This window comes from Desarmillaria tabescens (genome assembly GCF_030435595.1).
Source record: "Desarmillaria tabescens strain CCBAS 213 chromosome Unknown EV420scaffold_22, whole genome shotgun sequence".
Classification (NCBI taxonomy): Eukaryota; Fungi; Basidiomycota; class Agaricomycetes; order Agaricales; family Physalacriaceae; genus Desarmillaria; species Desarmillaria tabescens.
The window spans coordinates 255,572-282,119 of NW_026848321.1; the positions used below are offsets into that span (position 1 = coordinate 255,572).

The 26,548-nt window shown below is 47.8% G+C and overlaps 4 protein-coding genes across 4 annotated transcripts; 3 read left to right on the forward strand and 1 right to left on the reverse strand.

Moving 5' to 3' along the window:
• Positions 1-8,801: 8,801 nt before the first annotated feature.
• EV420DRAFT_1480739 (uncharacterized protein) lies at positions 8,802-9,926 on the forward strand (the record flags this gene model as incomplete). The annotated part of the gene is made up of 7 exons (XM_060469700.1): positions 8,802-9,008; positions 9,065-9,160; positions 9,345-9,370; positions 9,393-9,480; positions 9,528-9,682; positions 9,730-9,822; positions 9,881-9,926. 7 exons carry the CDS (start codon positions 8,802-8,804, stop codon positions 9,924-9,926), a joined length of 711 nt encoding a protein of 236 aa, XP_060329579.1.
• Positions 9,927-12,579: 2,653 nt separating this feature from the next.
• Positions 12,580-14,609, forward strand: EV420DRAFT_1689874 (uncharacterized protein; the record flags this gene model as incomplete). The annotated part of the gene is made up of 13 exons (XM_060479328.1): positions 12,580-12,678; positions 12,741-12,754; positions 12,820-12,982; positions 13,041-13,058; positions 13,108-13,214; positions 13,265-13,302; positions 13,340-13,392; positions 13,444-13,455; positions 13,662-13,750; positions 13,816-13,875; positions 13,931-13,958; positions 14,013-14,070; positions 14,125-14,609. The coding sequence occupies 13 exons, from the start codon at positions 12,580-12,582 to the stop codon at positions 14,184-14,186; spliced, it is 801 nt and encodes a 266-aa protein (XP_060329580.1). The 3' UTR covers positions 14,187-14,609.
• On the reverse strand, positions 14,533-16,461 carry EV420DRAFT_1549810 (uncharacterized protein). The gene is made up of 2 exons (XM_060473430.1): positions 16,408-16,461; positions 14,533-16,356 (listed from the first exon to the last, which is right to left on the reverse strand). The coding sequence occupies exon 2, from the start codon at positions 16,329-16,331 to the stop codon at positions 14,730-14,732; it is 1,602 nt and encodes a 533-aa protein (XP_060329581.1). The 5' UTR covers positions 16,332-16,356; positions 16,408-16,461; the 3' UTR covers positions 14,533-14,729.
• Positions 16,462-20,970: 4,509 nt separating this feature from the next.
• Positions 20,971-23,351, forward strand: EV420DRAFT_1765009 (uncharacterized protein; the record flags this gene model as incomplete). Its single annotated transcript, XM_060480804.1, has 21 exons — positions 20,971-21,014; positions 21,064-21,142; positions 21,192-21,205; positions 21,267-21,365; positions 21,424-21,433; positions 21,494-21,511; positions 21,564-21,589; positions 21,651-21,676; positions 21,731-21,768; positions 21,823-21,847; positions 21,901-21,912; positions 21,964-21,979; positions 22,032-22,071; positions 22,134-22,243; positions 22,304-22,363; positions 22,427-22,454; positions 22,509-22,566; positions 22,625-22,649; positions 22,698-22,812; positions 22,864-22,969; positions 23,025-23,351. The coding sequence occupies 20 exons, from the start codon at positions 20,971-20,973 to the stop codon at positions 22,924-22,926; spliced, it is 906 nt and encodes a 301-aa protein (XP_060329582.1). The 3' UTR covers positions 22,927-22,969; positions 23,025-23,351.
• Positions 23,352-26,548: the final 3,197 nt, after the last annotated feature.

The window sequence follows — 26,548 nt, forward strand, 5'->3', positions numbered from 1 at the left end:
CGTCAAGGAACTTGTCTAGTTCTTCCTGCTCCGTGGGGTTCAACGGGTAAATCTTGCAGTCCAAGCTGGCGTTAGCATTGGGGACGAGCTCGATGGCATGATCCCATGGTTTCCATGGGGGTAGCTCGTCAAAATTCTCTTTGTCAAAGACATCATAAAACTCCCTATATTTCTCAGGTACAATGTCTTCGAAACTCTTTGCTTCCTTGTTGGCATGAGCCTTGGCAGCCAACTCGTTGGCTTTAGTTCCCATGGCTCGAACGTGGAAGGCCTCTTCAAAATCTATCACCAGAATGGTATCTCCTTCATATTCCTCTCCCCAGCGGGCCAAAGGGTCTTCATTGGGCAGAGAGAAAGGAATCTTCTGACATGAACATCGCACGAGAGTGACCGATCCGCTCTTCCAGTCTATTAAGGGGTTATGATGCTGAAGCCAGTCATGCCTGAGAAAGATAGGGGTATTCCTGAGGTCGACTATGGCAAGGTCGATACGCTCGGTGTGGTCCCTGATGCGTAGTCGTACCTCAGCGTATTCCATTATATCCCCGCCCTTGTTCCGAGTTCCGTCCGCGTTGTACACTGGAGTGGGTCGGGCCATGGGTTTGACTCTGATCTTGTGTTCAAGGGCCCAGGTGCGGTCGATGGCGCTTCCCATACAGCCGCTGTCTATTAAGGCTTTCACGGCATGGGTATCCCGGGTGTCTAACATCTCGAGTTGCAAGTCTACTGACATGCTCCTCCCCTTCCTTCCCCTAATATACATAGGCGGCTTTTTCAGATCCTCCAGCCACTCCCATTTATCTCTCGCCTCTGCGGTATCTTCCGGTCGTTCTTGTAGCGCTCGACAGAGGTCTATGGTTACTTCTCCTCTGCGAGCGGGGTGAACCCATCCATTAAGGACAGCCCAAGCGGCCGCATCATTGGTGGCCAAGTGTAGGGCTCGACGTGTCCAGTGGGGTCCAAAGGGTTCATAGTACAGTATCACGGATGGGAGTGGGATTCCGAATCCCTTCGGCATGCGCAGAGTGTGACCTGCGGGGTTTTCCAACTGGAATGTCGGACCGTAGGTGGGCTTCTTTGTCTTCTACTTCTTCCAAGGTGACAGGTCAGTAGGTTGATCCTCGAGGCGGCATTTGGTCACCGGGCTGAAGAGGGCCCATAGGCGGCAATTGGTCGCTGTTCATCGAGGTGGTGGAGGAGGGCTCGCTGCCCTGTGTTCGACCCTGGCCAAGGGCACTTGTGCTCGGCATTGTAACCTCCACAGTCGATCCTGACTTAGCTCCATTCCTCCTGGAGGTACTCGTGGTAACCATTCATGGACGCACACATGTTGGCTCCCCTCGAGGGTCCTCACTGTTTGCAACTGCATTGTCGGTTACTACTGAGTGAGGGTGGTCCCCGAGGTTCCTAGCCTCAGCTGCTTTTCCATTGCTGACTGGAGGAACAATCAGGGTAGGCCCACCAGTCAAGGTTGTTGACCGTTTTTCCCGTCTGAGGCGACCACACCCATGTCTGGACTCAGTCTGGACTTGACATGAGGGCCTCTCCGGTACTGCCAGAACTTTCCCCATACTGTCAAGCGGGGGTTCCTGGAGTAGGATGGCCCCTAGGGGTTCATTGCTAGGCACAGACCGCACTGAGCGGCGGGAATCCCCTCCTACACTGTTGTTGTTAGGCGATTCTTCTTCCTTAGTCTCTTCTACTGGTAATGCGGCGAAAAAGTTGGTATATTGTTCATACAGAGTACCTACATACATAGCATAAGTCCGCCCAGCATAAAGAAAGCTCGTACCACTAGAAACTAAGTCCTTGGCCGACATCATAGAATCGCTTAGTGCGATGCCAGCTCGTCTTTTGATGACTTATCGTCCTTGACCTCCTCGATCTTCGTGTCCTTCCCTAATTCCTCCTCTTTCTCGGCTTCAACAAGTAATTGATGGAGTCGCTGCATGGGGATCTTCTTGCGAGGGGGGAGTTTAATGGGGATCCACTTTGCTTTGTCCGTAGGGCATTTATGATCCTGGCTCCACCCGGTATTTCCGCACTTGAAGCACCGCTTCTCGCTTTGCAGCTTGTCGATTTCCATTGGCTGTCCAGCCCCCCCATAGGTCATTCCTGTAGCGTCCTTTTTATCTCCAGAATTCCCAGAGCTGCTGGCTTTTCCTGGTGACGTGTTTTGGTTGCCTCTACCAGAACCACTAGGGTTCTGGGAGGACTTACTGGCCTGCTGCTGGGCGAGGCCGTATCGATAGTTGGCGTCGATCCTTTCAATGCGCCACTTCCACTCTGCATAGGTAGTGGGACGGTTGTTGTCCCCATGCATGATAGTGGTTCGGACCATGGGTTGTATTGCTGCTTCGATGGTCTCGAACATCTGCTTCTCGTCTCCGAACTCCTCGCACTCGTGGGCCAATTCTTCGAACTTCGAGAAGAATTCTACGGCCGTCTTGAAGTCCACTTGTCGGATCTTCTTCCACACTGTCTTCCTGATTGCTAATTCTGCCACCTCTTTGAAGCATGCTGTTAAGTCGTCTTCGAATTCCTGCCATGCTGGCAATCTCCAGTGTCCCCACGTGTCTCGATACCGATAATATTGTCATACCCACCAGTTTTCCGCTTCTCCCTTCAGCCAGGATTGAGCGAAGGTGATCCGGTAAGGGTTAAGGCCTTTGCTATTCAGGGTGAAGTAGATCAGAAATACAGTGAAGTAGAGTTCGCACCCATGAAGGAAGCGAGTGATATCTGATGACACCCCATAGAAATCGTCTGGGACTTTCATTAATTTTGGCTTTATGTCAGCCCATGGATTTTGGTCAGTCGGTCCCAGCTGCCAGGCTGGTGGCGTATTGGGTGGCGATGGCAGTACCGGTGGCATTGGGGGATTTGGGGGCCACGGGAGGGAATGGAGCCGACAATTGTGTCGGGGGGAGGGATACCCCCCAGGCCTACTGTCGTACGGAATCGAAGGTGGCGGTTGACATGGGGGAGTCCTTGATCCTTTGCCCTTGCCTGGGCTGGAGGGTCCTGCTCCGCCTTCAGCGGCTGCTTGTAACGTCTCGGTTTCCCAAGGATTGGGCATTACTGCCAGTCTTCGATAGGGCACACAGCCCTGCTGCAGATCCTCCGGGTGGCAGAGGTTCCACACCCTTGCCGTCCGGTGCCATGCGTCTACTTCGACGATATTTCTCATCATGATAACATCCCCCGCTTCTCAGGTGTCCAGGTAATCTTCTCCTCCCTCGCTCAAGAGCCACTGGGGGTCCCGCACCATATCTTCTGCTAATATTTCATAGAGGAAGTCCCATGCCATGAAATACAGGATCGCGGGACACGTTTGTACTTCTCTAGTGATGACGAGATGGACCTGTGACAGGATCATCTCCTGGATCGCGTGCGATGGGGGGCGTAGCAGGCGCTCGGTATCCGGCGAGGTAGAGGTCGGACTCCTCATCATAGAGCTCATTCTGGTAGTTGTCCCAGGCATATCGCTGCTCATCGAGATTTGCCCCTGCTCTTCGAACAGCTCCGGTGTAACGGAGCATGGCTGTTCCAACTCTTCTGGCAATCTCGTCTCTTGTGGCATCGGGTTCAAGGGGGAGGTCCCAGTTCCCATCGGGGTATATCCCCTGGAGACTGGCGATTTCGGCACTTCGAATTTGTGCGTCGTTTTCTCTTGCTCGGTCCATTCGGGCCTGTACATCTGGGGCAAGCTGGGCAGTTCTTGTGAGCTGGAGGGACTCAATGAGCATGTGATAGAGAAGTGTCCACGGTCGCTGGTACTGGGGCAAGGGGAGTTGGAATGCCCTGGGCGGGACACCAGGGGTGAAATCAGGGATTCCGGGGAGTTGGTTGGGGCCAGAACCTGGCTCAACTCGATCAGGGTTTCCCTCCTCGATCTCATCCCAGATCCGCTGATTCTCCTCGTCGGTGAGGGTAGTCCTGGTAGGGGCCTCTTGGGCAGACTCTGTTGAGGGCCCTGGGGTTGGTACTTGGGCCACAGGAGTTTCTTCCCTTGCAAAGACCCAGGAGGTGGCTGGGTGCCAGGCGATGGGTATTCCTTGGTCCTCTGGCCAGCTATCTGCCGCCATTCTTGATCCAGAGGGCCCTGGCTCAACTGGACGGGTGGTAGTTGTGGCAGAGGCCCCAAGGCTGAGCTCTCCATCATCTTGTTCAAGGTCATCACCGGGGATTCTTCCTGCAACTTCCCTTCTCGCCCACTCATCTCCTGAATCGTGGTCAGGTTCCTCTTCTGGCCCCCCGTCGTTCTCGAGGAAGTTTTGGAGCCTCCTTCCTTCTTCGTCCCAAAGGTTGAGATAGCTCCTTTTGCTTGATCCCACAGACCCTTCTTCTTCACTTCCTGACTTGTCTCCTCCGATTGTAGAGACGTGGAGGAGGCTGTGTATGGGCGAGTCTCCTCCTTCATTGAGTATGCCCCGGGTATCTGTGATGTCGACTGAGGTTCGATAGGAACTGGAGCTTGAGTCGGATTCAGATCCTGACTCTGAGCTTGTTCCTCCTCCTGGCAGCGTGATGGGTCATCCATCATGTAAGGTCAGTTGCGAGGCTGGAGGAATTATGATTGTTTGTGGCGGGTAAGGGGGAATATAATGGAATGGGAGCCACGCTCTTGCCTCTCTGCAACAAAAGCAGTACCTGCAGGATTGTCGGATAACCACAACGAGGACTGCGAGGGTAAAGAGGGTAAAGGTGACCGAGAGGGTGGCGATGAGCTCAGATGTCGGCATAAAATTCATCGGATGACGATAGTTGATGCTACTAGAGCTGTAAGGGTGAGTGTGAATGCGGTCTTGAGTCCAATAGAGGGCATAAGCCCGTAAAGGTTGTTGAGTGCTTTTCCGTTGGTCCACTTGGAGTACACTAACAGTCACGGAACTGTCCTCGCAAATGTACAGCAATGACCTCTCTGGTCAAGCGGGAGGTGACAACTTGAAAAATCGTTGGGTAGCATTCATTCTCTGATGTGGTGCTAGGCAACGTATGACGGAGCTTCGGCTAAATGTCAACAACCAACTAAAATCAACTTAGATCAAACTAGGATCGCCACTCGCACTTCAGTGGACGATACACCAGCAGGTCAAAGCTGAAAAAGAGAATCAATTGGGACTTAGATAGTCATGAAACTCGGAGTACGGTTTGGGTAGATTAGACCTTAGCCAAAGCTGGGGTTTAGACCAGCTGAGGCTCTACTTAAATACACAATGAATGTCCTAAGAATAGTACCATGAGAGTGCGTCCGTGATGATCGCAGCAAAGAAGCATATAGCATAATCAGAAATGATAAGGGAAGAGAAGGAAAAGAAAATGAAAATGAATAAACCATAACATGAGACATCTGGTTTTGTTTTTGTCCATGCTTCCTCAGGTGTTTTTCCTTCCAGGGCTCGCGTTGGCGCCATGTTTCATATATAGGCTGCATATTTGATTGTGCATTCCCATAGAAATGATGGCAGGCCATGCGCTATTAGCATGGCTCACATGAGTTCGATCAGGGTGCGATTAAATCGCTCTGCTACACCATTTGAAGAGTGTGCATAAGGTGCAGTGGTCTGCAACTCGATTCCCTTCTCCTTTAACCAGTCCTTGACTTCTTTACTGATTAGTTCCTTTGCATTGTCTACTCGGATGGCCTTTGGCTTGACTCCGGACTGTTGTTCTATAAAGGTGATGTATTCTTTGATCTTATCAAAGGCTTGACTCTTCACCTTCATAAATTTAGGTACGCAACGTCGGGTCACATCATCCATAAAGGCAATATTATACTTTGATCCCTGCAAGGAAGCAACACGGGCTGGTCCCCAAATATCACTGTGGGTGAGTTCTCCTGGAATTTCTCTGCGATGCTTCGCTTCCTGCGGGTATGGGCTATGTGTTTGCTTTGCTTGTATACAGGCCTCACATTGGGTGAATGGTGGAGAGTCTTTATCAATAGTAAGTCCCTCTACAAGTCCATCCTTTGCTAGACGCTGAAGTCCTGTAATGCTCAGGTGCCCGAATCTTCAATGCCATGAATCCCACATGTTCTGGCTGTCCTCGGCGACGTTTGACTGTTCGGTAGTCACTCTGGCATGTACTGCCATTTGATATAGCCACCAGGATTTATGTCCGACTGCAAGGACTTGGTTGCTGTTTCGAAGAAATTCAACTTTTCCTCTATGAAACTTTGCTTCCATTCCTGCATCATCAAGTCTGCTGATAGATATGAGGTTATTTATGGCTTTCAGAGCAAATAGGGTGTCCTTGAGATGATGCATAATGGTTCCTCTTCCAACTTTACAGTCTATAATGACTGTACCTCGTCCCAGGGCTTTAATGGTCTGGTTTCCGATACCATTGATTGATGATTCTGTCAATGGTTTGAAATCCATAAAGGAATCGTGATTATTGCAAATATGAGATGTCGTTCCTGAATCTGCAAGCCAATCGTCATGCGAAAAAAGTGAATCAAATTGCGGACAGCTCATGTCTATTATTCGGTAAGCTGTCTCTGGTATGTCATCACTGATTTCTGACTGCTTGGCTTGATTTGCATGATCCTTTCCCTTTTTTCGGCCTTTTCCTCTCGACTTTGGACCCTTTCCCTCCATGCCACCTCCTTTGGACCAACATTCTGCTGCAATGTGGCCTCGTTTGTGGCAGTTCCAGCATTCTTCTTCTGAGTTATCCTTCGTAGCATTTTGCTTCCAATTTGATCTTCCATGCTGATTTTTTCCATGTCCATACATGGCCGATTCTCCTCCACTGCTCTTCTCTAATCTTCTGCGGTTCTCTTCCATTACTATGGCAATGAACTCATGTGAAGTGACAGTGGGGTTATTTCCGGTTGTGCCAAGATACGCTGTTGTAAATTAGTCCCAAGATTCGGGTAAGGATGTTATTAATAACATGAGGAAGTCTTCATCTGATACTTGGCTTCCAAGCATCCCTAGCTCTTCTTGAGTGCATCGCATCTCAGTTATGTGTTCTACAATGTCTGTAGACTCATCGGCAACAGTACGGTACAAACGGCGACGGTAGGATAAAATTCCTAGCTTTCCTCTAGCCTCCTTTACCAACTTCAATTGCTTCCACATTTCAGCTGCAGTGGTAGCGCCTGCAATGTGAATCATCTGTGTCACTTAGCGTCAGCTCTATTTGGGTCTGTGCCTTCCCATCCATCTCCTCCCATTTGCATAGCTTTGCAGTTTCCTCGGCTGTTGGTGCCTTAGGGTCTGCTGCACTCGGTTTCACTTCCTTTCCCTCGGCATACTTTAAGAGACTCCATTCTCATAGGATAGCTGTCACACGACGCTTCCACAGAACCCAATTGTCTTCTTGAAGGAGCTCGATTCAGAATAGCGATGATGGTGTCAAATCAATTGATGATGACATGATGTGATGAGGGCTGGGGTTTTGATAGTTGTATTAGGCGAGTACTGTTTGTGTAGGTATGTAGATGTATAGATTATTTAGGCTTCGGGGCCCATAACCTATTGTGAGGATGAGTGAAATACGCAGTGGTAAACCTGTCTCTCGGTCTACTACCTTAGTAGTGGTTGAGTATGAAGGAATAATTAATTCTACTAGGCCAAAACTTCAGCCTTATATACTACACAATGTATCTAGAAAGTTCTACTACTTTACTTATGTTTATATCTACTCAAAGGTTCCAGTAAGTAAGAGTACGAGGGGAGAAACATTTAGCAAGAGCAATGATGCTCGAATATTCCGGATGTTGCCAGATTGCCGAGACATGGCATGCCCATCACTATGTCACAACCTGTAGGTCAGTCACAACAGACTTCCTCAGATTCAATGCTTGGGCATTGTGAGACCCGGTTCCTAGCTTTGTATGAGAGATGTCCAGTATATTCTCTGCCCTATAAGAATAGTAAGTCGGTTTTATACTAGCAGCAATACCCTTCGCAATGTCTTCCTGCAAGGTCGAAACATTGCTTGCCTTCATGGTATCTCCCTCCTGGATATCTACAATTTTCGTCATCATCTTCCTCTCTAGTGACTCTGCTTTTCTACAATTCTCATGCGAGGGAGCTAGGGGCATTTAATAGCGAACTCCGATCGTATGTGTTCTTTGGCCCTTGAATTAATGGCCGCATGTCGACTCATGATCACATAGACTCAGGTGTAGTCTGGCTGTGGTCCGGTTCAGGACCGTGTGGACCCAGTCTGAACCCGAACCGAACCTGCAGGTCCAGGTCCAGTTCAGGTTCAGGTCTGGCACAGCCACCTGGGTCCAGGTTCGAGGTTCGACCTGTTTGAAAATTCTGAACCCAGTTCGGACCTGGTCCGAACCTCATGAACCTCGAAAAATTCAGGTAAAGTTCAGGTCAAGCTTTCAGAAGTTATATCGTGCTAAATTGCTGATTGCTATCTAATACATAGAACTGAGATTTATTTTGCCATTCCAGGATCTTCTGTGCCTTCAGAATGCATGTTTTCATATGCAGGTTGCACAGACTCTGACCCTCGCTGTCGCAATTTTGATGCAGAGAAGTTCGGCACCATGAAGGAAGCTTATTGGGATGGACGTATCAGTGCACAGAATGAAGCACAGATGAAAATTGGGCCATGCTTTGATGATGGAAACTTGGTCATAGAGTAATCATGTATCACATGTATGAATATCACAGTCTACAGCGCATAATAAATTTTTTTTGCTGAACCCGGTTTGAACCCGGACCGAACCTGGACCGAACCTTTTGGACCTGCACCTCAGGTTCAGGTTCGAGGTTCGCGGGGGTGGCAGGTGAACCTCGAGGTCCAGGTTCGAGGTTCAGGCAAATATGCCTGAACCTGGACTGAACCGGACCCCGGCCAGACTACTCAGGTGCAAATCACTCGCCCTGTCTCGAGAGTTGCATCAGGCCGACGATGCATTCTCGTGGTTCGACAAGAATACGTGGTCGAGATATATCGCAAGGCTGAAAGAGATTTGGAACAGTACACGGGACCATCAGCGTACAGTCGATGCATTGCGGAAACGTATGCAGGTACAGCTTCAACTGGATGGACTTTTCTCCTATTTCACTCATGGTGATATATTTAGGACGTTATTTTCACCATAGAAGAGGAGAGGTCACGTGCAGAGGCTGAGATCGCGCAAAATAGGGAAAACGTCGCCATGGTTGATATGCCATACCAGGTTCTAGCAGTACAGTAGGACTCGCGGTATCGGTCTCATAGTGCATCTTTCCACCAGAAATAAGTACAGCCATTGTTGTCTTCGTATTGTATCGCTTTCCTCTTGCTGCTATTCTGTGTCTGTCTGTTGCTATCAACGTGCATAATTTATGTAAACTAGGCCGGGTATATACGTCTGAGCATAGGGTGTCTGGTTCATTCAAGGGTCATTGTGTGTACTCTGGCCTTTCAAGAAAACCTGAGGAATACAAGTTAACAGATGTTAGAGCCAGGACTGCAAAAGGACGTGAAGGGTCATTCTGGAGAATTATCGTATTGATGGTGAGAATAATAGATCAGCAAACAGTACTGATACAGGCATCGTAAAGCCACGGTCTTGCCTCGGCGTTGGTGTTGGTGCTAGGCAAGCGCTGGTCAAGCGCTGCCAGGTAGAACCGGACCGTCGGGCGGGAGTTGCCGAAATACCGGCTTCGCTGGCTACCATCAACACACCGTTACTTGCAGCACCGACCATCTCGTTACCGTCCGTCATAATTGTGAACTCGATTCTGCAGCGTCTCCTGAAAGCAGGAATGCCTTGTTGCCCGAGCCAATACCAGCCAGACTTGGTTTAACGAGGTCAAACGCTTCTCGTAAGGACCGGATGGGCTTGAAGGGCCTGTGGTGAGTGTGTGTATCACTCGTAGAATTGGAGGCGGCATGTCATATTTTGCTTTTCTAGGTCTACGACTCCAGATCAATGTATCCGAACGACCGGCCAGGAGTGAAACGAAAATCTTCAGCAGCAGAGAAACGTTGTATCGAATATTTTTCGCTGCATATTCGTTATCAAAGTTGGTCAATCACGCGGGCTTTTGACGCTTACTCATTGAGGAGATGTCGGAGTGATACAAGGAGGCCATTACCATGACCGTGTCACTTCTAGCCATCTCAAGTCGTGGCACCCTTTGGTGCGACGCCTTTTGGTCAACAGCAAGGGAATTGATGGTGTACTATGGGATCGGGGAAACAACAAGAAGGTGCTATGGTTGGAGATTGATTTTCCAGTACAGCATACCTCAAAGAGTGGATGGACCTACGTACCGGTGAGAGTATCGCAGCACCGTCTCTACTCTCCCTGACGACGATTCCAGACCAAGTCTATGGGAGAATGGTAGCTCGCATTGCTCATGCATATGTCGATGTTGATTCTAAGCACATTTTACTTCATGTAACTAAGTTCTCGGTTCTTTGAGCCGAGGTATACTAACTGGTATTGTTGGTCTTGTAAAATGCAGTTCGGACGAATATTCAAAGTCATGTAGGGACACATCATACCACGACACTCCGTAAACAAAGCTTGCAAACGTAGATCTTCATCTGTGGAAGTCAACGGTTTGTGGCAGGTCGCGTGTTCTGGATTAAAAGCAACGGGATATTAACTATATGCTTATCCGCATCGTAGGTCAATATTCAATGCTCGACCATTGCTTATGTTGGCTAATATTGGTATGAATTATTAGAAATCGGAGCTCGCTTCGTTTCCTTCCGTCGTTCCATCGATATATTTGTTGTCTTGCGTACAATCCAGCGTGATCATGGCCTGGCACTACTGACACTAGCCGTGTGCCGTATAATCGAAATTCGTTGCTTTCGTGGCTGAGATTACTGAGTTGTGGTTGCGACGTCGTTCTCTCAAGCAGTACTGGCTCTATGGTAGGCTTCCCTCGTTGAATCTTTCTTTCTGATCCGTCACAATCCTTGATAAGATCGTTCCTTGGCCATCACGCCAAGTGGGTGTCTGATATCCTCTCATCGTCAGTGCGATCGAAGGTCGCAAAAGTCTGTCTCCCATAACAAATACTGGTTCGGGTACTGCCAGCAGATCAAGACTTTCAAGTGTTTGGCAGCGCTATAAATAAGAGCATCCTGAGTACAGGCGCCTTGCTTGTTCCCTCCAACAGCGTCATCTCAGCTGAGTCCTGTGGATCATTCTTCGTACGTCAGTTCCACAAGTTGTTCTTCCTTTAGCTGACATATTACCACTACATGCCATGGTCTCCCTCTCTTCAGGCGACCGTGTTCTTCTTAAAGACGGAACAGACGCTCGCTCTCGCTTTGTTGTTATGTTGTTATTTTGTATCTCGGAACTACCTTTCACCCAAGTGCAAGACGCAGTTGCACGCCGCTTGAGCAGCAAACATTCCCTCGCATCCTGTCACGTATCTCAAAATTTGACGCCCCTCCTTATCGCGGCACTCCTTGCCGCCTATTACCTCATTGGTAACTACACCAGCCTTGCAATAGCTACATCGTCGTCATGGGGATATGGACTGAACGGGTATGAGGAAACGTTTGTACCGATTAGTAGGCTTTCGTCTTACATCCTGATTGATGATGCTAAGCTGTTTTACTCACCAACAGGACTTAGCTCGGGTATCAGACCGTCGGCTCGACTGAGTTAATTTACGAGCCTACGATGAGAACCACGTTCAGAACATATTGCTAATCTGTCCACCCGCTTGCCATCCCCAATAAAATAGGATTGCTAGAGCTCTCTCAAGCCAGGACGCTTCATATTTACCGGAAACGAAATAACTCTATCACAAGATCCCGGGGACGTTGTGATGTGCTTCTCTACACTGGAGTGGTTTTCTGTTTATGAGAGACTTTGGAGCGCGCATGATCATTGACAAGTCTAAATCTGACTGACATCGCAACGTAAGAGTCGGGCAGGTCGGCCCTCAGTGGTTGCGCAATCGATTTGACCGAAAGAGTGGTCACCAAGAATGAATTCCTACACGTCAGCGGAAGTATCACAAGACAACGTTCGTCATCATCAACTTGGGGAACGGCCTCCGTCTTTGAGATCCACCAAAACTCATTGGCCACGAATGGATAGTAAGCAACTAGCACATTCAAACTGTTCCTGTTCTAATATCTTCGTTGTACAGCCAAGATGAGACATGGGAAGAGCTCATTGGCGAATTCACTGAGAAGCGAGGAAGACGAGACCAGCGGTCATTGCGACCTTCCGTTAATATCTGCAGCTTCTCCCGCCGTCCCAGGTGCTCTCGTTTTCTCGCGTTTCCATTCCCTTCACCGATCAAGATGACAGTATCTAGTAATGCCGGACAGATGGATACTGCTGCTGCCCCTGTATCTCGCCTCTGAATTGCTTGGTAACAAATTCTCCCCACTTGAAGCAATCTATCGGATAGTCACTAAACAAAGCCTTCTTCGATTGTGATCTCAAAGTGCTACATGTCACAGGCCGGGTATATATGCCATGCTACTCTCTCAACGCTGGTGTACCGAATGTCTTTGTTTACCCCAGAATTAATAGCGAATCACCCCCCGCTGGGAACAACGCTTGGCGCGGTTTATTTCGGCGCTACCATAGCGGCAGTGTATGCATGCTTTCGATTGAAATTCCTTCCAATGCTCATCGCTCGTTCTAGTTTCTACGGCATTACGATTCTACAGACAGTGGTCTACTATAAACAATATCCTAACGATCCCAGGATCTTTCGATATTCCGTACGTGAAGAAGTGGTGCACTAATCGCAAAAGAATCTTTCTTACCTATTGTATGTGACCAGGTCGCAGTACTATGGTACGTTTGATAGGAGGCTCTGTCAATGCACCCAGCTGAATCTTGACGCTCGCAATAATATCCAGGGCCCTTGATACACTTCAGGTTGCATTAAACACCCATGCCTTGTACTATTATATGGTCGAGTCATTTGGAAACTATGCTGCCCTCCTTGAGATCGTGTGGTACGTCCACCTCGCATCGGCCGTTGCCCTGGGTTTGCCTAAAGTTACCGGCAGGAGTTTTCCGGTGCGCTGATTCCTGCTTCATCCAATATATGAACGTCCTAAGTTCCTTTTATCCTCAGTTGCTACTCACAATCAATGTAAGTGAATTTTGAAACGATACCGCATCCCTCTCTAATTATTTGTTAGATGTTAATCGTTGTTGGTGTCCAAGCGTATATCTCTTTCAATTGGTTCTCGATAGAGAAGACTCATTCTTCCATACTACAGCTTATACGCGGTCAGAATATGGAAACGTAAATCCCTGTCGACTAAATGAATGGATCTTGATTGACTCTCCTCGCAGTTGGTCGACGTTTCCATGTAGTGTTGCCTTGGTTCATTGTACGTCCTCTTTACCCTGCTAGTGATTCTCACATAGATTTAAATCGCGTTTGGAATCCACCCAGTTTCTTGCTGTCGCAGCATCCCTCGGTGAGAACTCCTTTCGTTATCATGAAATAAGACCTGAATGCGACTTCCAAGGCACCGGAATCTGTGAGCATTTACTCTGTGTATATGGTACTGATTTGTAGAGAAGAATAATAGATGCCATCTATGATACGTATGGACCCCGCCTCTTTACAGTGATCGTATCCTATGCTAACCTGTCACCAGATACACCCTATCAAACCCCCTTGACATCCCCACTATCAGCGTAGGCTTCGGTCACTCTGTACTCATATCGCCACTCTAATACGCAGCTACGCACAGCTTCAGGAACAGACTTCTTCATCGCCGCCGCAATGTGCTACTACCTGCACAGGGGTACATCAATGACCAGCTTCTCCAGGTGTGTTGCCATTTCCAGAACCATCACGAATGTGATAATCACTAACAACAAGAAACTGTTTGTAGTACGACAAAGATCATCGCCGGATTGATGCGTCTTGTTGTGATATCCGGTCTGGCTACGAGGTATAAATCTGGCCTATCTAGTGCTATGGAAGCTAATCCTGAATGCCGATCCTAGTACATGCTCGCTCCTTACTCTTGTCACGGTAATTGCTAGCGAATCCTCAATCCTTTAGAATCTTATATATATATTCATACAGTTCGTGGCCTGGCCAAAGACTCTTATTTTCATTGCAGTTCATTCCATTCTGCCGAAGCGTGCGTGCTCAAGTCTGCTCAATCCCCTGTCCATTCCTAATAATTCATTGATAGTCTATATAAACTCCTTGCTCGCCATGCAAGTTTATCTCCCTCTCATTTGGACGACGTCCTAACACTGATTAGGTTGAATGCGCGTAGCGTGCAAAAGAGGACGGGAACCCAAGAACATCTTTCCAATCAGAAGATATTCAGACTTTCCTTTCGCACATCCAGCAGTGGAGTAAGCCACTCGGAAGAGGCGGTATGTGGCACTCTCATCGCCGAAGTATAAACAATGTTACTATTTCTTCCCTCAAAAGTGATAACATGGCGTATAGTCGAGAGTTTACCAATCTGTCGGAGAAGATACCGTAGTGGGAACCATCGATACTCACCGACTTGTTTGCAATAGATGTCGGTTAGACTCAGTAGTATCATCGTAACAAAGGGGAAAGGTGTATCGGACGCGTGTTCTGTCTGTAAATTTCAATAGACGAAGCATTTTACTATCCTGGATACGTCGTACAGTGCAGCGTATTTACACAGATGTTCATGAGATTGTGTGCTCCTCTCAGTCTCGTCGACATGGCCTGTGCTTCACAGGCTTCCAACGTACTGTGCACGCGAAGACCACGTTCGGTCGAACTTGGGATAAAAAGAAACCTCTCCTGCACATTTCATCCACTATACTGAATATCCAGGCCGTCCTGGCCAAGCCTCTCCCACCTCGCGGAAAGATCATCGTCCTCAAAAAAAAAAGGCTCATCCAGAATAAGGGTTTGCAAGGATACGCAACCTTCAGCTGGTTCAGTTCGCGAGGCGACCATCCCAATGATGATATTGCTCGCATCCTCGAACTCGAACGTCGATCCTGTCAAGTCTATGCTGCGTAGCAGAGGGACCAACCGCGAAATGTCTCTCTTTCTCCCTAGCTGAAGAAAGACATTATCGGTCGTCACCCTCGCGCTGACTTTCAGGTCCGTCAGCAGGGGGGTGTGCTTCAACAGACATGCAAGTGTTTCACTGTCCAGAGTATTTGAATCGTCGATCTGTATACATAGATCCTCCAAAATTGGCGCAGTCTCTGAAGTGAATTCCGGCAAAACGATTTCTTCTTCCGTGCCGCTGAGCGCAATCCGTAACTCTAGGAGTCCCGGCAAAGCGAGCCTTTCAAACAGCTCAACTATGAATTCTGGCGAAGAACCAGTGCCGGTGGTTACGTCCAGGACCTGGAGATGGGCGTGCCAACACAATTCAGATGGGGTATCTGAGAGGAAGTCTACATCCGCCGAGAAAAGAGCAGACACCAAATTCGGCGCCCTTTGCAGAACTGCGAGGGCCTGCATATTGTTCCCTTGCGTCGACGCTTCCGTAATATGTTCCCACGGTAAATGGAACAGATCATGAAAATTAGTCCCCCAATCCCATTCCACAATTTTTAATTCCTGCAATTGCGGCGCAAAGCGGAAAGCTTCGATCATGGATATCGGCTCGGTTCCCGTGTCTGGTTCACTATCCATGTATATGCCAAGCCATGTCAGGGCGCTCAGTGAACCAGAGATGTTGTTGAAGATACGGAATGCGGAGAAGGGAAGACCGACGAAGAGTTTTTTCCAGCGAGGAGAGGCGGAGAGAATTACGGGAAGAATGGGGTGGTCCGACATGTCCTCCTCACTCTCAATAGCAACGGTAAGCTGTTGGGTGCCGGACCTCTCCAGATATGTCCCGAGACGGAATAAGGAAGCGGCATGGCTCTTGTATCTGTGAAGTTGGAGCCTGATGAATGACCATAGCTTAGCTGTGGCCAAAGCAGCGTGTCGCCATTGAGACGAGACGTAGGATACATTCCAGGGGGAGTCTGTGATGTTGAGGGAATCCAGTAATGAAGCATCCTCTTCCCCATCGCTTGACCGTAACAGCTCGCTATCCGGAAGGATACATGAAAGAAAGATATGGCTCAAAATCTCGGAGGGTAGGCGACGGACAGGATTTAGGACCAGTTTCGAGTCAGAAATGTGCTTCACTGCTCGTTTCTGCTCTTCCAAGAGTGATTCAAGCGTATCTCGAGTTTGTGAAATGCGTTGCTGGAGGAGGGCTAAATAGTGTTCTCCTTCACAGACAACGGCTTCCAGTTCTGCGCGTTCAGCACCTACAGGAGCATCGTTACAGTCAAAGAAAACCTGAAGTCGAGCCGGTGAGATCCCATTGGGAAGTGGCTTTTCAGACGATGCGAACCCGCACTGAGGACAAGGGCATGTGGGTGGTCTGGTTGTGATCATGGTCTGGTGGTTTGAATCAATGAAACTAAAGATTGTTCATGTTAGACACATCATAAAAAAACATAATCGGAGGCACCTTTGGCTGCTCTCTTGGTAATGTTGTGTGCAAGCGGCAGTCAAACAGCGCGTGGTTGAGCAAGCAAACACGTGGTCTTATGTAAGGATCAGAAGCACTTCGTTTCGGGCTTCGGCCCAGACAAAAATAAACACCACAACAACGCGTTCGCTCACATGATCGTCCTCCTTCCTTCCGATTCTCATCATCTTTGTCGTCACTCGTAGCTCTATGCTCTGAGCGTATTCGCAAATCTGTATAGGATGTACAGCGTTCTTCCAACATACCGCCTCATCCAGATAAGAAGACGGCATAATCGACCTGCGAGACGATTATCCCGGCTTATCGTTTGGTACGCAAGAAAACACAGGGATGAAGGATAGGCGATGACGAAGGCTCTGTCCAATTCGCCGGTGGCGTAGTCAATGAAATGGTGTACTTCTATCCCAGTACGTCGTTTCTTGGTCCAACTCCGGTTGTTTTGACTCTACTCCTGATAGCAAGGTTGAAGGAGCCTCCTGACACCCATCTCTCCAGTGACGGTAGGGGTCACATCACGGCTATGTGATATCTGCTCGTGCAAGAATGAAGTCACGCAGATTCGACTGCTTACCATTTAGTTCCGGATGTTGGGCCTTGGTCGTCCTTGTTCGGGTATCGTCGTTCCCTCACTCGGCTATTCGGATTAGAAACAAGCGAATACCACTAGGTCTGTTTTTATTCCACGGGCACTATGTTCAGTGGTTATATGCGCTTGTCATCATTGCATGTGGTGGCCTAAAAGGCCGGGTCGGTAAAACATGTCCAAGTTCTCTTCAGGTGAGGCTGATGTTGGACGCATTGTTAGGCACCGGGAGGTTTAAGGCTATGCAATATCTTCACCTAGATATGTCTGGAGTCGAGCGTGGTTACGTCCAGCAGTGCCTCAGGCGCTGCTGTAAAACGAAGTCTTTCGGAAACTGATACTTGGGTCAAAGTTACGACTGCGCGTCTCTTCCCCCTTTGAGCTTGTCCAAGGATAGCCTGCTCCTGTTGCCCTCCTCCCTTTAATCTCTTTGATGATGACACCTCAATAAGATCACTTGCGCCTTCATAGTGATGTGGACCTGACCAAGGACCGTCCGCCGGGTACGTGAACGTCCTGGGTAAGTATGGCACAGACAACTCTCATCTTGCCTTCAATATAATTGCCATTGGTTGGCGCTCTGCTATACGTACGTCCAATAGCGGTGCTATTTGAAGTATCGACTCATATACTATTTACAGCGACACAAGTCCTTTATGATGAAGAAAGGAAATACTGTCTTTCAACACCGGTATGAATATTTTACTCGTTCATTATGTGCACTCACAACTCTCGTCGCCTCTACAGGAAATGTTCCAGACGCAAGTAGATAGCTGTGCCAAGCCTTTCTGCGCGAATTTTGTCGGGGTAAACCGGACCTATAATCTTCATGGACTAGGCAACGATAAACTCCGCGTCATTGCGGTATCGACTACCACATTACGGTATGTTAAAATTGCGAGTTAGACAGACCCTGCTGCTCAAGTCAAAACTCTCTTCAGGACCGGAAATTTCCCCTCAACTCTGCTTGAATACCGCACACCGATGAAGTCAGAAGCTTCATGGGAGGACAATCACTACGGATGGACTTGCAGATACGGTGGTTCGTGTGTATCACCCACATAACTGACGCGATATCTCATATTTTCCCTTCTGAAGTCCACAGTACCAGCTAAACGTGTCCGAACGGCCAACAACCTGGATATTGGAAATGAAAACATTCAGATACGAGAAACGTCACCCTCCGCTATGATGGTGTCGCTCTTGACTATCTCAGATTTCATTTAAAAATACGGCCTTTTATCGTTCGACACTCGTTCCGTTGGGGGCGAACGATTCTTTTAAGCGGGAGTCGCAATTTGTGGAAGCCATCGGTCCCCAACCTCGTTTGTTGTGGTTGGGAAGCAACGGGATCCAGTCCCAGGTCCATCATGTTTATCCAAGGAAACACCGTGCTAATGCTATATGCGCCTTTACCTGATCGAGGTCAATAATAAACATTCGACTATTGTTTATGTTGGCTGATGTTGGCATGTACTCTTAGAGATCTGATCTTACCTCTTTTACTTCGCTCATGGCACAGTTTCAAAGTGTTCGTTGCCATGCATACAACCCAGTATGATAATGGCTTCTTATTCCTAATACGTCGTGAACTGCATATTCGAAGTCCGTGTCCTGACGGTGGCTGTTGCTGCTAAAGTTAAGCTTGCGATGCATCTTTCAAATTCTGCCCTCTCTATAGTAGGTTTTCCCTACTCTATTTCTTTCTGGTTGGTGACAGTACCTTGATAAGGTCGTTCGTTGGTCATCACGCTGAATGGATGGTTGACATTCTGGACCCGATCTCATCATCAACAGAGATAGTTTAATGGACCAACGTGAACGTTGCTTCCTCGTGTTAGATTCAGCTTCAGTTTCTTCCCGGAAGATCAAGACCTTCATACTGTTTCAGTCACCACAAATTAGAGCATCCCGAGTACTACGTAGACGTTCTGCTTCTTTCCTCCAGCGTCATTATCTCCATCGAGTGTTTGAGTCATTCTTATGCGTGCGTCAGATCTCGCTTTTCTACTATTGGCTGACGTAGTATTGCCACAGGCAATGACATCTTCCACCTCCGAGCGATCAAGCTATCCCAAATGATGAGGCAAGCACCATACTGCTATTTGCGTCCTGGTACAAGCACTGAGTATACGTCGCTGAAACCACAAGCACCCTCTACGCCACGTTCGCATACCTTTCAAAGCCTGTCATCCTTCTCCATCGGAGCATTCCTTTCCTCGACAACGAAGAGCAATCAAGGCCCAGAAGAGGGCGATGCGGGAAAGGTAGAAGGTAGGACGCATGCGTGGTTCTAATAATATGACTGCGGAGAAGCGGTGATTGTGGTACGAGAAAATGTGCATTACATGGCAACTCTCAATGTCTTGGATGATAAGAATAGGAATAGCTGATGCAGGTGGATACCGAGGAGTTTGTAGTAAGCTTTCGTCTTCAGTCCCTTATTGATAGCGCTCAGTTGTCTTCCTTATTTAAAGATGCTTGAACTTCGGAACGATCATTGATGGCGCAGGACGCAAGTGCGGAGATCCAATTATTAATTCGCGTGTCTGCTCACTAACTTTAACCAAGTGGGCCTGCTATGGCTCTCAAGTCAGAATCCTTCATATTTTGCAGCCATAAGAGTGACCATCATATAGCGCCCATATCAGACCTTCAGACAATTGTGCGATGCGGAACAGACTCACAAGGAATGCGTTTGGTAGAGTCATGGATCATCTTAACGCATGGTCAGTCGGTGTTTTCTACCATGCAAAGAATGTTAATAATGATTGTTTCGTAGGTGCAGGATATCTCCGGCACTTGTTTCATCGATGTCCATGGAACCGAATAAGGTTTCTCGTGGGAAGGTTTGATGGTCTTTTTTTATCTTCGTTTTAGCAACCATCTTGTATTCACCGCGTCATAGTGAATAACTGTTCTATTCAGATGCCACGAAGCAGAACTGACGAGCTTCAGACAACACAAAGATTCCTCTTTCTTAAGGGCGGACCAAAATGTCACTAGATTCTTTGTGCAACATTGGGAGCGCCGGCAATCAAAATCGCAGCAAATTAGGAAAGATTGGAGCCCACGTATCCGACACCTTCTGTTGCCTGCCGATCCAAAACAACGTCCAATTCTCCTTCGAGCCAAACCCCGTCATTAGTACCAAGATGTGCGTACTCAGTAGTATCCTACGCTTTAGGGGGTCCGTTCTTTCTGTCTCTATACGAAAGATTGATGCTCATTTGTTTCTTGGCCAGGCTCAAACCCGCCTGACGTCACATACAAGCGTCGGATGAGGACCCCCCAATTATGCCCACAGAGGTCGGAACGACAAGTTTACCCGGTCCCTAAGCTTTCTCACGATTTGGATTTTTGTTTCGAGCGTTTTGGGCAATTTGGCGCCGATGTTGCAAAGCATATTTTGACCCAAATCTGTCCGAACTTTGCGTACCGGCCTCTGTGGGGGTCCCTGTCAAATGTATGGATTTAATAGACAGTACCTCGTTCGTTCTTTTGTGGTTACGTGACCTTCGTAACCATACCTCGCCCGAAAAGGTGGTTACCAGCAATAATTCTGTCGTGCACCTATGACAGTATCGCAACGCACACTGATCATCATCAAACCTGGCATGGACGTCGTCATTTAGCACACCAGCGCCAGCGGCCAACTGCTCTAGCTATCTCAGATCCTCCCTCGAATTTTCTATTCCGTTCACCGGTCGAGACCACAATGTCGTGCAACGCCGACCCGGAATCCGCTGTTACTTGCACATGTTGCTTTTGCACTGCCTGGTGATAGGACTTTTTTTCTATTCGAAGGGATCGGCTGTAATGGCTATCAAAGAGAGTCTTCTTCAAAGGTGACCTCACAATATTGCATGCCACGGAATGGATATATATGACGCGCTATACCTTGGGGGGTGGTATAACAGATGTTGCTAATACCTATAGCTGATCTCCCCCCACTTGGAATGACACTCGGTGCCATTTATATCGGCGCTACCATAGGAGCCGTGTACGCACACCTTTGCTTGAGACTTCCCTCAGAGGCTCATCGTCTCTAGCTTCTATGGTATAACCATTCTACAGACTGCCATCTACTACAAGCAATACCCTGATGATTCGCCGCTCTTCCGATGTGCCGTACGCCGAGAAATCACACTTTCATAGGATTCTTTTGACATCCCAGCAGGTCGGTTTTTTGTGGTGCGCTTACAGGACGATAAATATAGGCCATTTTTTTCTTGATATCGGCTATAATCTTTAGGATTCTCGACACGCTTCATGTTGCAATAAGCACTCATGCCTTGTACCATTACCTGGTCGAATCGTTTGGGAATATTCCTGCTCTATCGAAGATCATCTGGTAAGTCTTCCTCTCTGCTATGACTCAGGGTTCAATCAATTTCGTACCTCGCTGGCAGGAGCTTTCGGGTGCGCCTATTTCCAGGCTTCATCTATTATGTGAATATCCTGAATTAATTCTGTCCTTAGCTGCAACTCCTAATCAATGTACGTGAATTTAATATCATTGATCTTGCGTACTTCTCTAATTATTAACTAGATGTTAATCGTTGTTTGCGTCCAAGTGTTTGTCTTCCCTGACTAATATTCTCGAATGATCGGAAAGACTCACTCCCCGGTGCTACAGCTTATACGCCGTCAGAATATGGAAATGTTAGTCTCTACCAGCATTAAATAAATGAATTCTGATTGATGGTTTCCTCATAGTTGGTCGTAATTTCCATGCGGTACTGCCGTGGTTCATTGTATGTGCTTAGATTGCCTTCTTCATAAATGGCGACTTTTTAATTCACCCATAGTTTCTTTTTATCACCGCTTCCCTTGGTGAGACTTTCCTTGTATTTATAACAACCAAATAACTGAACAATATTTTGAAGCCGTTGGAATATGTGAGTATCACTTTCGTATACACCGTGCTGACTTACAGAGATATTTACTAGACGTCACTTATGATATGTATGGATTACGCCTCTTTACGGTGACGTCTCCGATGCTAATTTGTCGCCAGGTACACCGTGTCGAGCATTTTGGACTTGCCGACCCTTAGCGTAGGGTTTTAGAGCTCTATATCGAACATATGACTACTCTGATATACAACTGTGCTTTACAGATATCCATTTATGCGGCGTTCTCCACAGCGGCAGGAGCAGACTTCGCCATCGCCGCTGCAATGTGCTACTACTTGCACCAAGGCAGATTAATGGCTCCGAGCTTCTCCATGTGCGCCTGCTCAAAACCATCACGAATATTATCAGTGACCACTGCAAAAATTATTTGTAGTACGATGAAGATCATTGTAGGATTAATGCGACTTGTTGTGCTATCTGGTCTGGCGACAAGGTATGATCCAGGCATTGCCGATATGATGGGAACTAATCACACATACTCACTGTTACCCATTAGCGCATGCTCAATATTAACACTCATCACGGTAATCCCTCACTATTATTTGATCCCCTTATCTCTGATGACATTGTTAACACAGTACATCGTATGGCCACATAGTCTCATTTTCGTTGCAATAAGTCTCATTCTACCGAAACGTGAGTGTTAAAGGGAACGCTGCCGGTTTTCTGTACATCTCTAACCATTCACCAACAGTCTATATAAATTCGTTGCTCATGATGCAAGCTCTCCTCCTTCTCTTATTGGAATAATGTTTAACTCTGAATAGGCTCAATGCACGCAAAGAACAAATGAGGAAGGATATCAATGAATGCTCCGCTAACGATAAGGTAATCGTCTTTGCTCATACCTCCAGCAGCGGGGCCAGTGGTTTGGCAGAGACGGCACGTAAATTTCAAATCGTGATTGCATTGAAGCTGATGCGATTTCTTCAGAGTATCGATACAACTCTTTCCGTAATGGAACGTGGTCATCAAACAAACGGCGGCACAGAATGACATTGACTCAAGAATTACATGACAACCCTGTTATACCCAACTAGTACGAGATGACTGCCATACATGAGTTTCTACCATTTATGCACACCTTTTTATAGGTTTGCTCATATATTATGGGCGACGTCAATCTGGGAGTGGCTTTGTTATGCGGTGTAGTTGATGGCATTATAATACTTACCGTGCTATTTAACAAGCTGGTCTTGCATTTTAATATTATTATATCACCGAGACAAAGGATCAGGGATTTCGTCCCTCAGCTATGCAACGCAGATTTGATCGCATCCGCATCAACGTTTGAGTCAGATCACGCGAGCTATATCATTGTCGAATGGTTGTAACCTCGAAGCGAAGCCGTTGGTGGTGGCTTAACCTATTTTGGGCAGCGCTTTTTTTCTGAGGATGATGATCATCCCGCAATACGGGAGAGGTTCTGCTAGGAAGGCCAGAATGCTCAGTGTGTTAAATGAAAGATACCGGAGATATAGCATCTGTGAATCATGTAGTATCTTCTGATATTGCTTTTTACATCAACGTAGTACTAGGGCAATGTAGATAGAGCGGATGGAGCAGATACTATCGATCGATTATCAGTTTACACGCCTCCGTAGTGCGCTTCTTTTTCCTTTCATATCCTGAGTTCGTCGTAGCCATCAAGTACGGTCTTCATGCGCACATCGCAATAGGTAGCTGGATAAAGACTGGCCATGCTGATGATGAAGGAGGAGAATGGCCTGTTAAGATGCTCGTCTAGTTACATCATTGCATATGGCAGGTTTGTCGTGGAATCGATGTACTTGGTACCAGCTCCACGACGGGTAGAATACAGAATTAGTAGCATTGGAATGCACCATTCCAAATGTCAAAGCTCTCAGCTCTCTGTTTTGATAACGTGATCAGTCGTACAGGAAAACACTATCGTTTGTCGCCTTGCCATTAGACAGGACCACATTATTCACCTGGGTGCGCTATAAAAGTTCTGCCTACACCGTTACTACAGCAATATCAGCGCCATGCCCCGATCAAAGGAAACGACGGTACGCACAAAGCCATTGATGGATCAGGTGGCACCAGCGCGTCCGTAAGGCAACTGAGAGTATCAATCCCAACAGCCCCAGATCTCCCTATGAAACTTCCCTCTTCGTCTACCACCATGAATGAGATGGATTTCCTTCACATGTAGGAACACTGGAAACAATTTGTGTGTGTGCCGGCCATGAATCCAGGTACCGATCTGGTCCGTGCACTCGGCATAGGAAGTTTGCACCCACACGGATCCACAGTGAGGAGTGTCGCAAATTCCTGAATCGTGGATCGTTTCAGTCGACGAGACCTGGTAGAGGGTATCTGCTTACAAGGATGACTTTGTAACGTCGGCGGTAGGCAAACAGATACTATCGAGGGAGGCGATGATCTTGTATTATAGCTTGGGAGGGACATCTGAGAGTGTCGTTGTACGAGAATCGTCCTCGTCAATGACGCGAAAAGACCCAATTTTTGATGGGACACCAGGGCGAAGGGAGCGCCAACGGAGATACAGTGGGCTGCGATATAGCGACATATGATATTGACCGTTTCATGGCGAATGAGTATCGCCGGCCCAGCAGACTATTCCCATCCCGTATGTTCCACATCGGCGTGCTGTGGTCGAGAGCATCCATGGAAGAACTGAGGGCAGTAGGCATGATAGCTTTATAGCTGCACGGAATTGAGGACGGCATCGCATAAGTAGGCGCCCACCGCCTCAGAAACACTCCCCGGCATTGATCAGCTTTTCTACGCATTAGCTAGTCCCGAGATAACTTCGTCGGTTTTTCTTGATCGGCACACCAACGCGGTCTCAGTGAACAGAACTCAGTGCGGCGTTGCACATCAGATAATGACTAGACTCTCGTTAGCAGCTTCATCCTGTCAGGATAACATCACCTTACCTCAATGCCCTCGATGTCTCCGCAATGTACCGCTTCAATTGATATTTCCACGCTCTAAGCTCATCATCGCCCATTTCTTTTGACCGCCACTCCTCCTGCGTAGCTTCTATCTGGTTCCGTCGCGCCCGTCGATATGTCCGATGAGGTATGAAAAATACAATACTTGGACGTTGCGACCGCGCATATCATAGAGTATTGGAGCCCAGTCCAAAGTCCCAAAGTCGTAAGACGGACGGTCCACTGTCCAAATTCCGGCTGGCCTCGGTAGCTATGAGCACGAGGCCATTGATCAGGTCAACGTCCATTACCGCCAATGCCCAACGGCAGTTGACTTGATCGATGTACATGCTGTACTTGAGGGAAAGAATCGAAGGATCGATGAAAGATATCATGGGGTAAGGAAGCCATCAACAGAAATCTAGAGAGATGGTGAATTTCCGGGGAAATTTTGAGACGAGACGGCACGGAATACCTTGTTGTTGCTTCATCGCACAGTACAGGCGACTGTAGCTGCTGTCAATGGATTCCTGGTTCGCATTCCTTCCATGGTTGTCAGCACCATATACGCAATACCACTCGATGGCTATTGTCTTCAGTTCATCAAATATTTCCGATTTGATGGCCTGGCTGTTCACTCCTGGTGACACATGTGGCTGCTATCGTGAGCATGATCATATTCAAGATGCGAGAAAAAAAGTCCTGCTCACATCCGTGGTGCAAACCATGGATATTCCCCAGTCCCTACAAGAGATGAACGTTGAACTCCAATTTCATAGTCTGCCAGGGTGCATGACACAGGCGTGACAGGTTTGACCGTAATGTCCCATGGTCTATTTCTGGCGAACGCTCCAAGGGGGTCGCAAAAACCGAAAAAATCATATTGGGTCGAAAAATTTTTAAGGCCTCGATGGACCGACCGACCGACCGCCGTGGGAAAACATACCCACAAAGGAAACATCATGTAATTACTCCGAGTCGGAGTCATCCGCCAGTGTGAGCTTTCCGCCTACTTAGTCCTCTCGTCCTCGATCTAAACGCTGATAGTATACGATTTTTGTCTGCTAGCGACAACGCTGTCCTACTGTACATGACAGACACTTCCAATTTTGGATCCATCAAACTCGACGAAATATTTTTACAGCCGGTAACTCAATTCTCACTAATCCAGCCGATATCCGGCAGCATGCCATTGGCGTTTTGAGCCTTCGACATCGTTTTGACCGCTTTTCCGGCATTCTTTGGGCCATGTTAGGTCATGAATATCATATATCAGCTGAAATAAACACCTCCAGCAGCGTCTAGGGTCTCTGGATGCTATTTTACAAGAGGGGGGCAAAAAAATTTTAAGGACCTTTTGGACCGACCGACCGACCAACCCGATGTGCCGGCTTGCCGGGCCGCAACCCCCTTGGAACGCTCAAGCGCTCAAGCTTGGGCTCAGTCCATCCCCATAAAACATATTCGCCGAACAAATCCATGGGCATCCGTGGCTCTTCTTTTCACAGCACCAAGCGCGCGCGCTTTCGAATTACTGATCAAAATCTTGGCACTAGCATCCGGGCTTAATTTCTTCCCTCCTGGCAGCCTTGATCAACTGCAATGTTCTTCGCAAAAGACCACAGACGATGGCTTCGCGACGTCCAAATCTCATGATGGCAGTATATCGTATACACTGCAGCAGAGGCTGGTGCGTT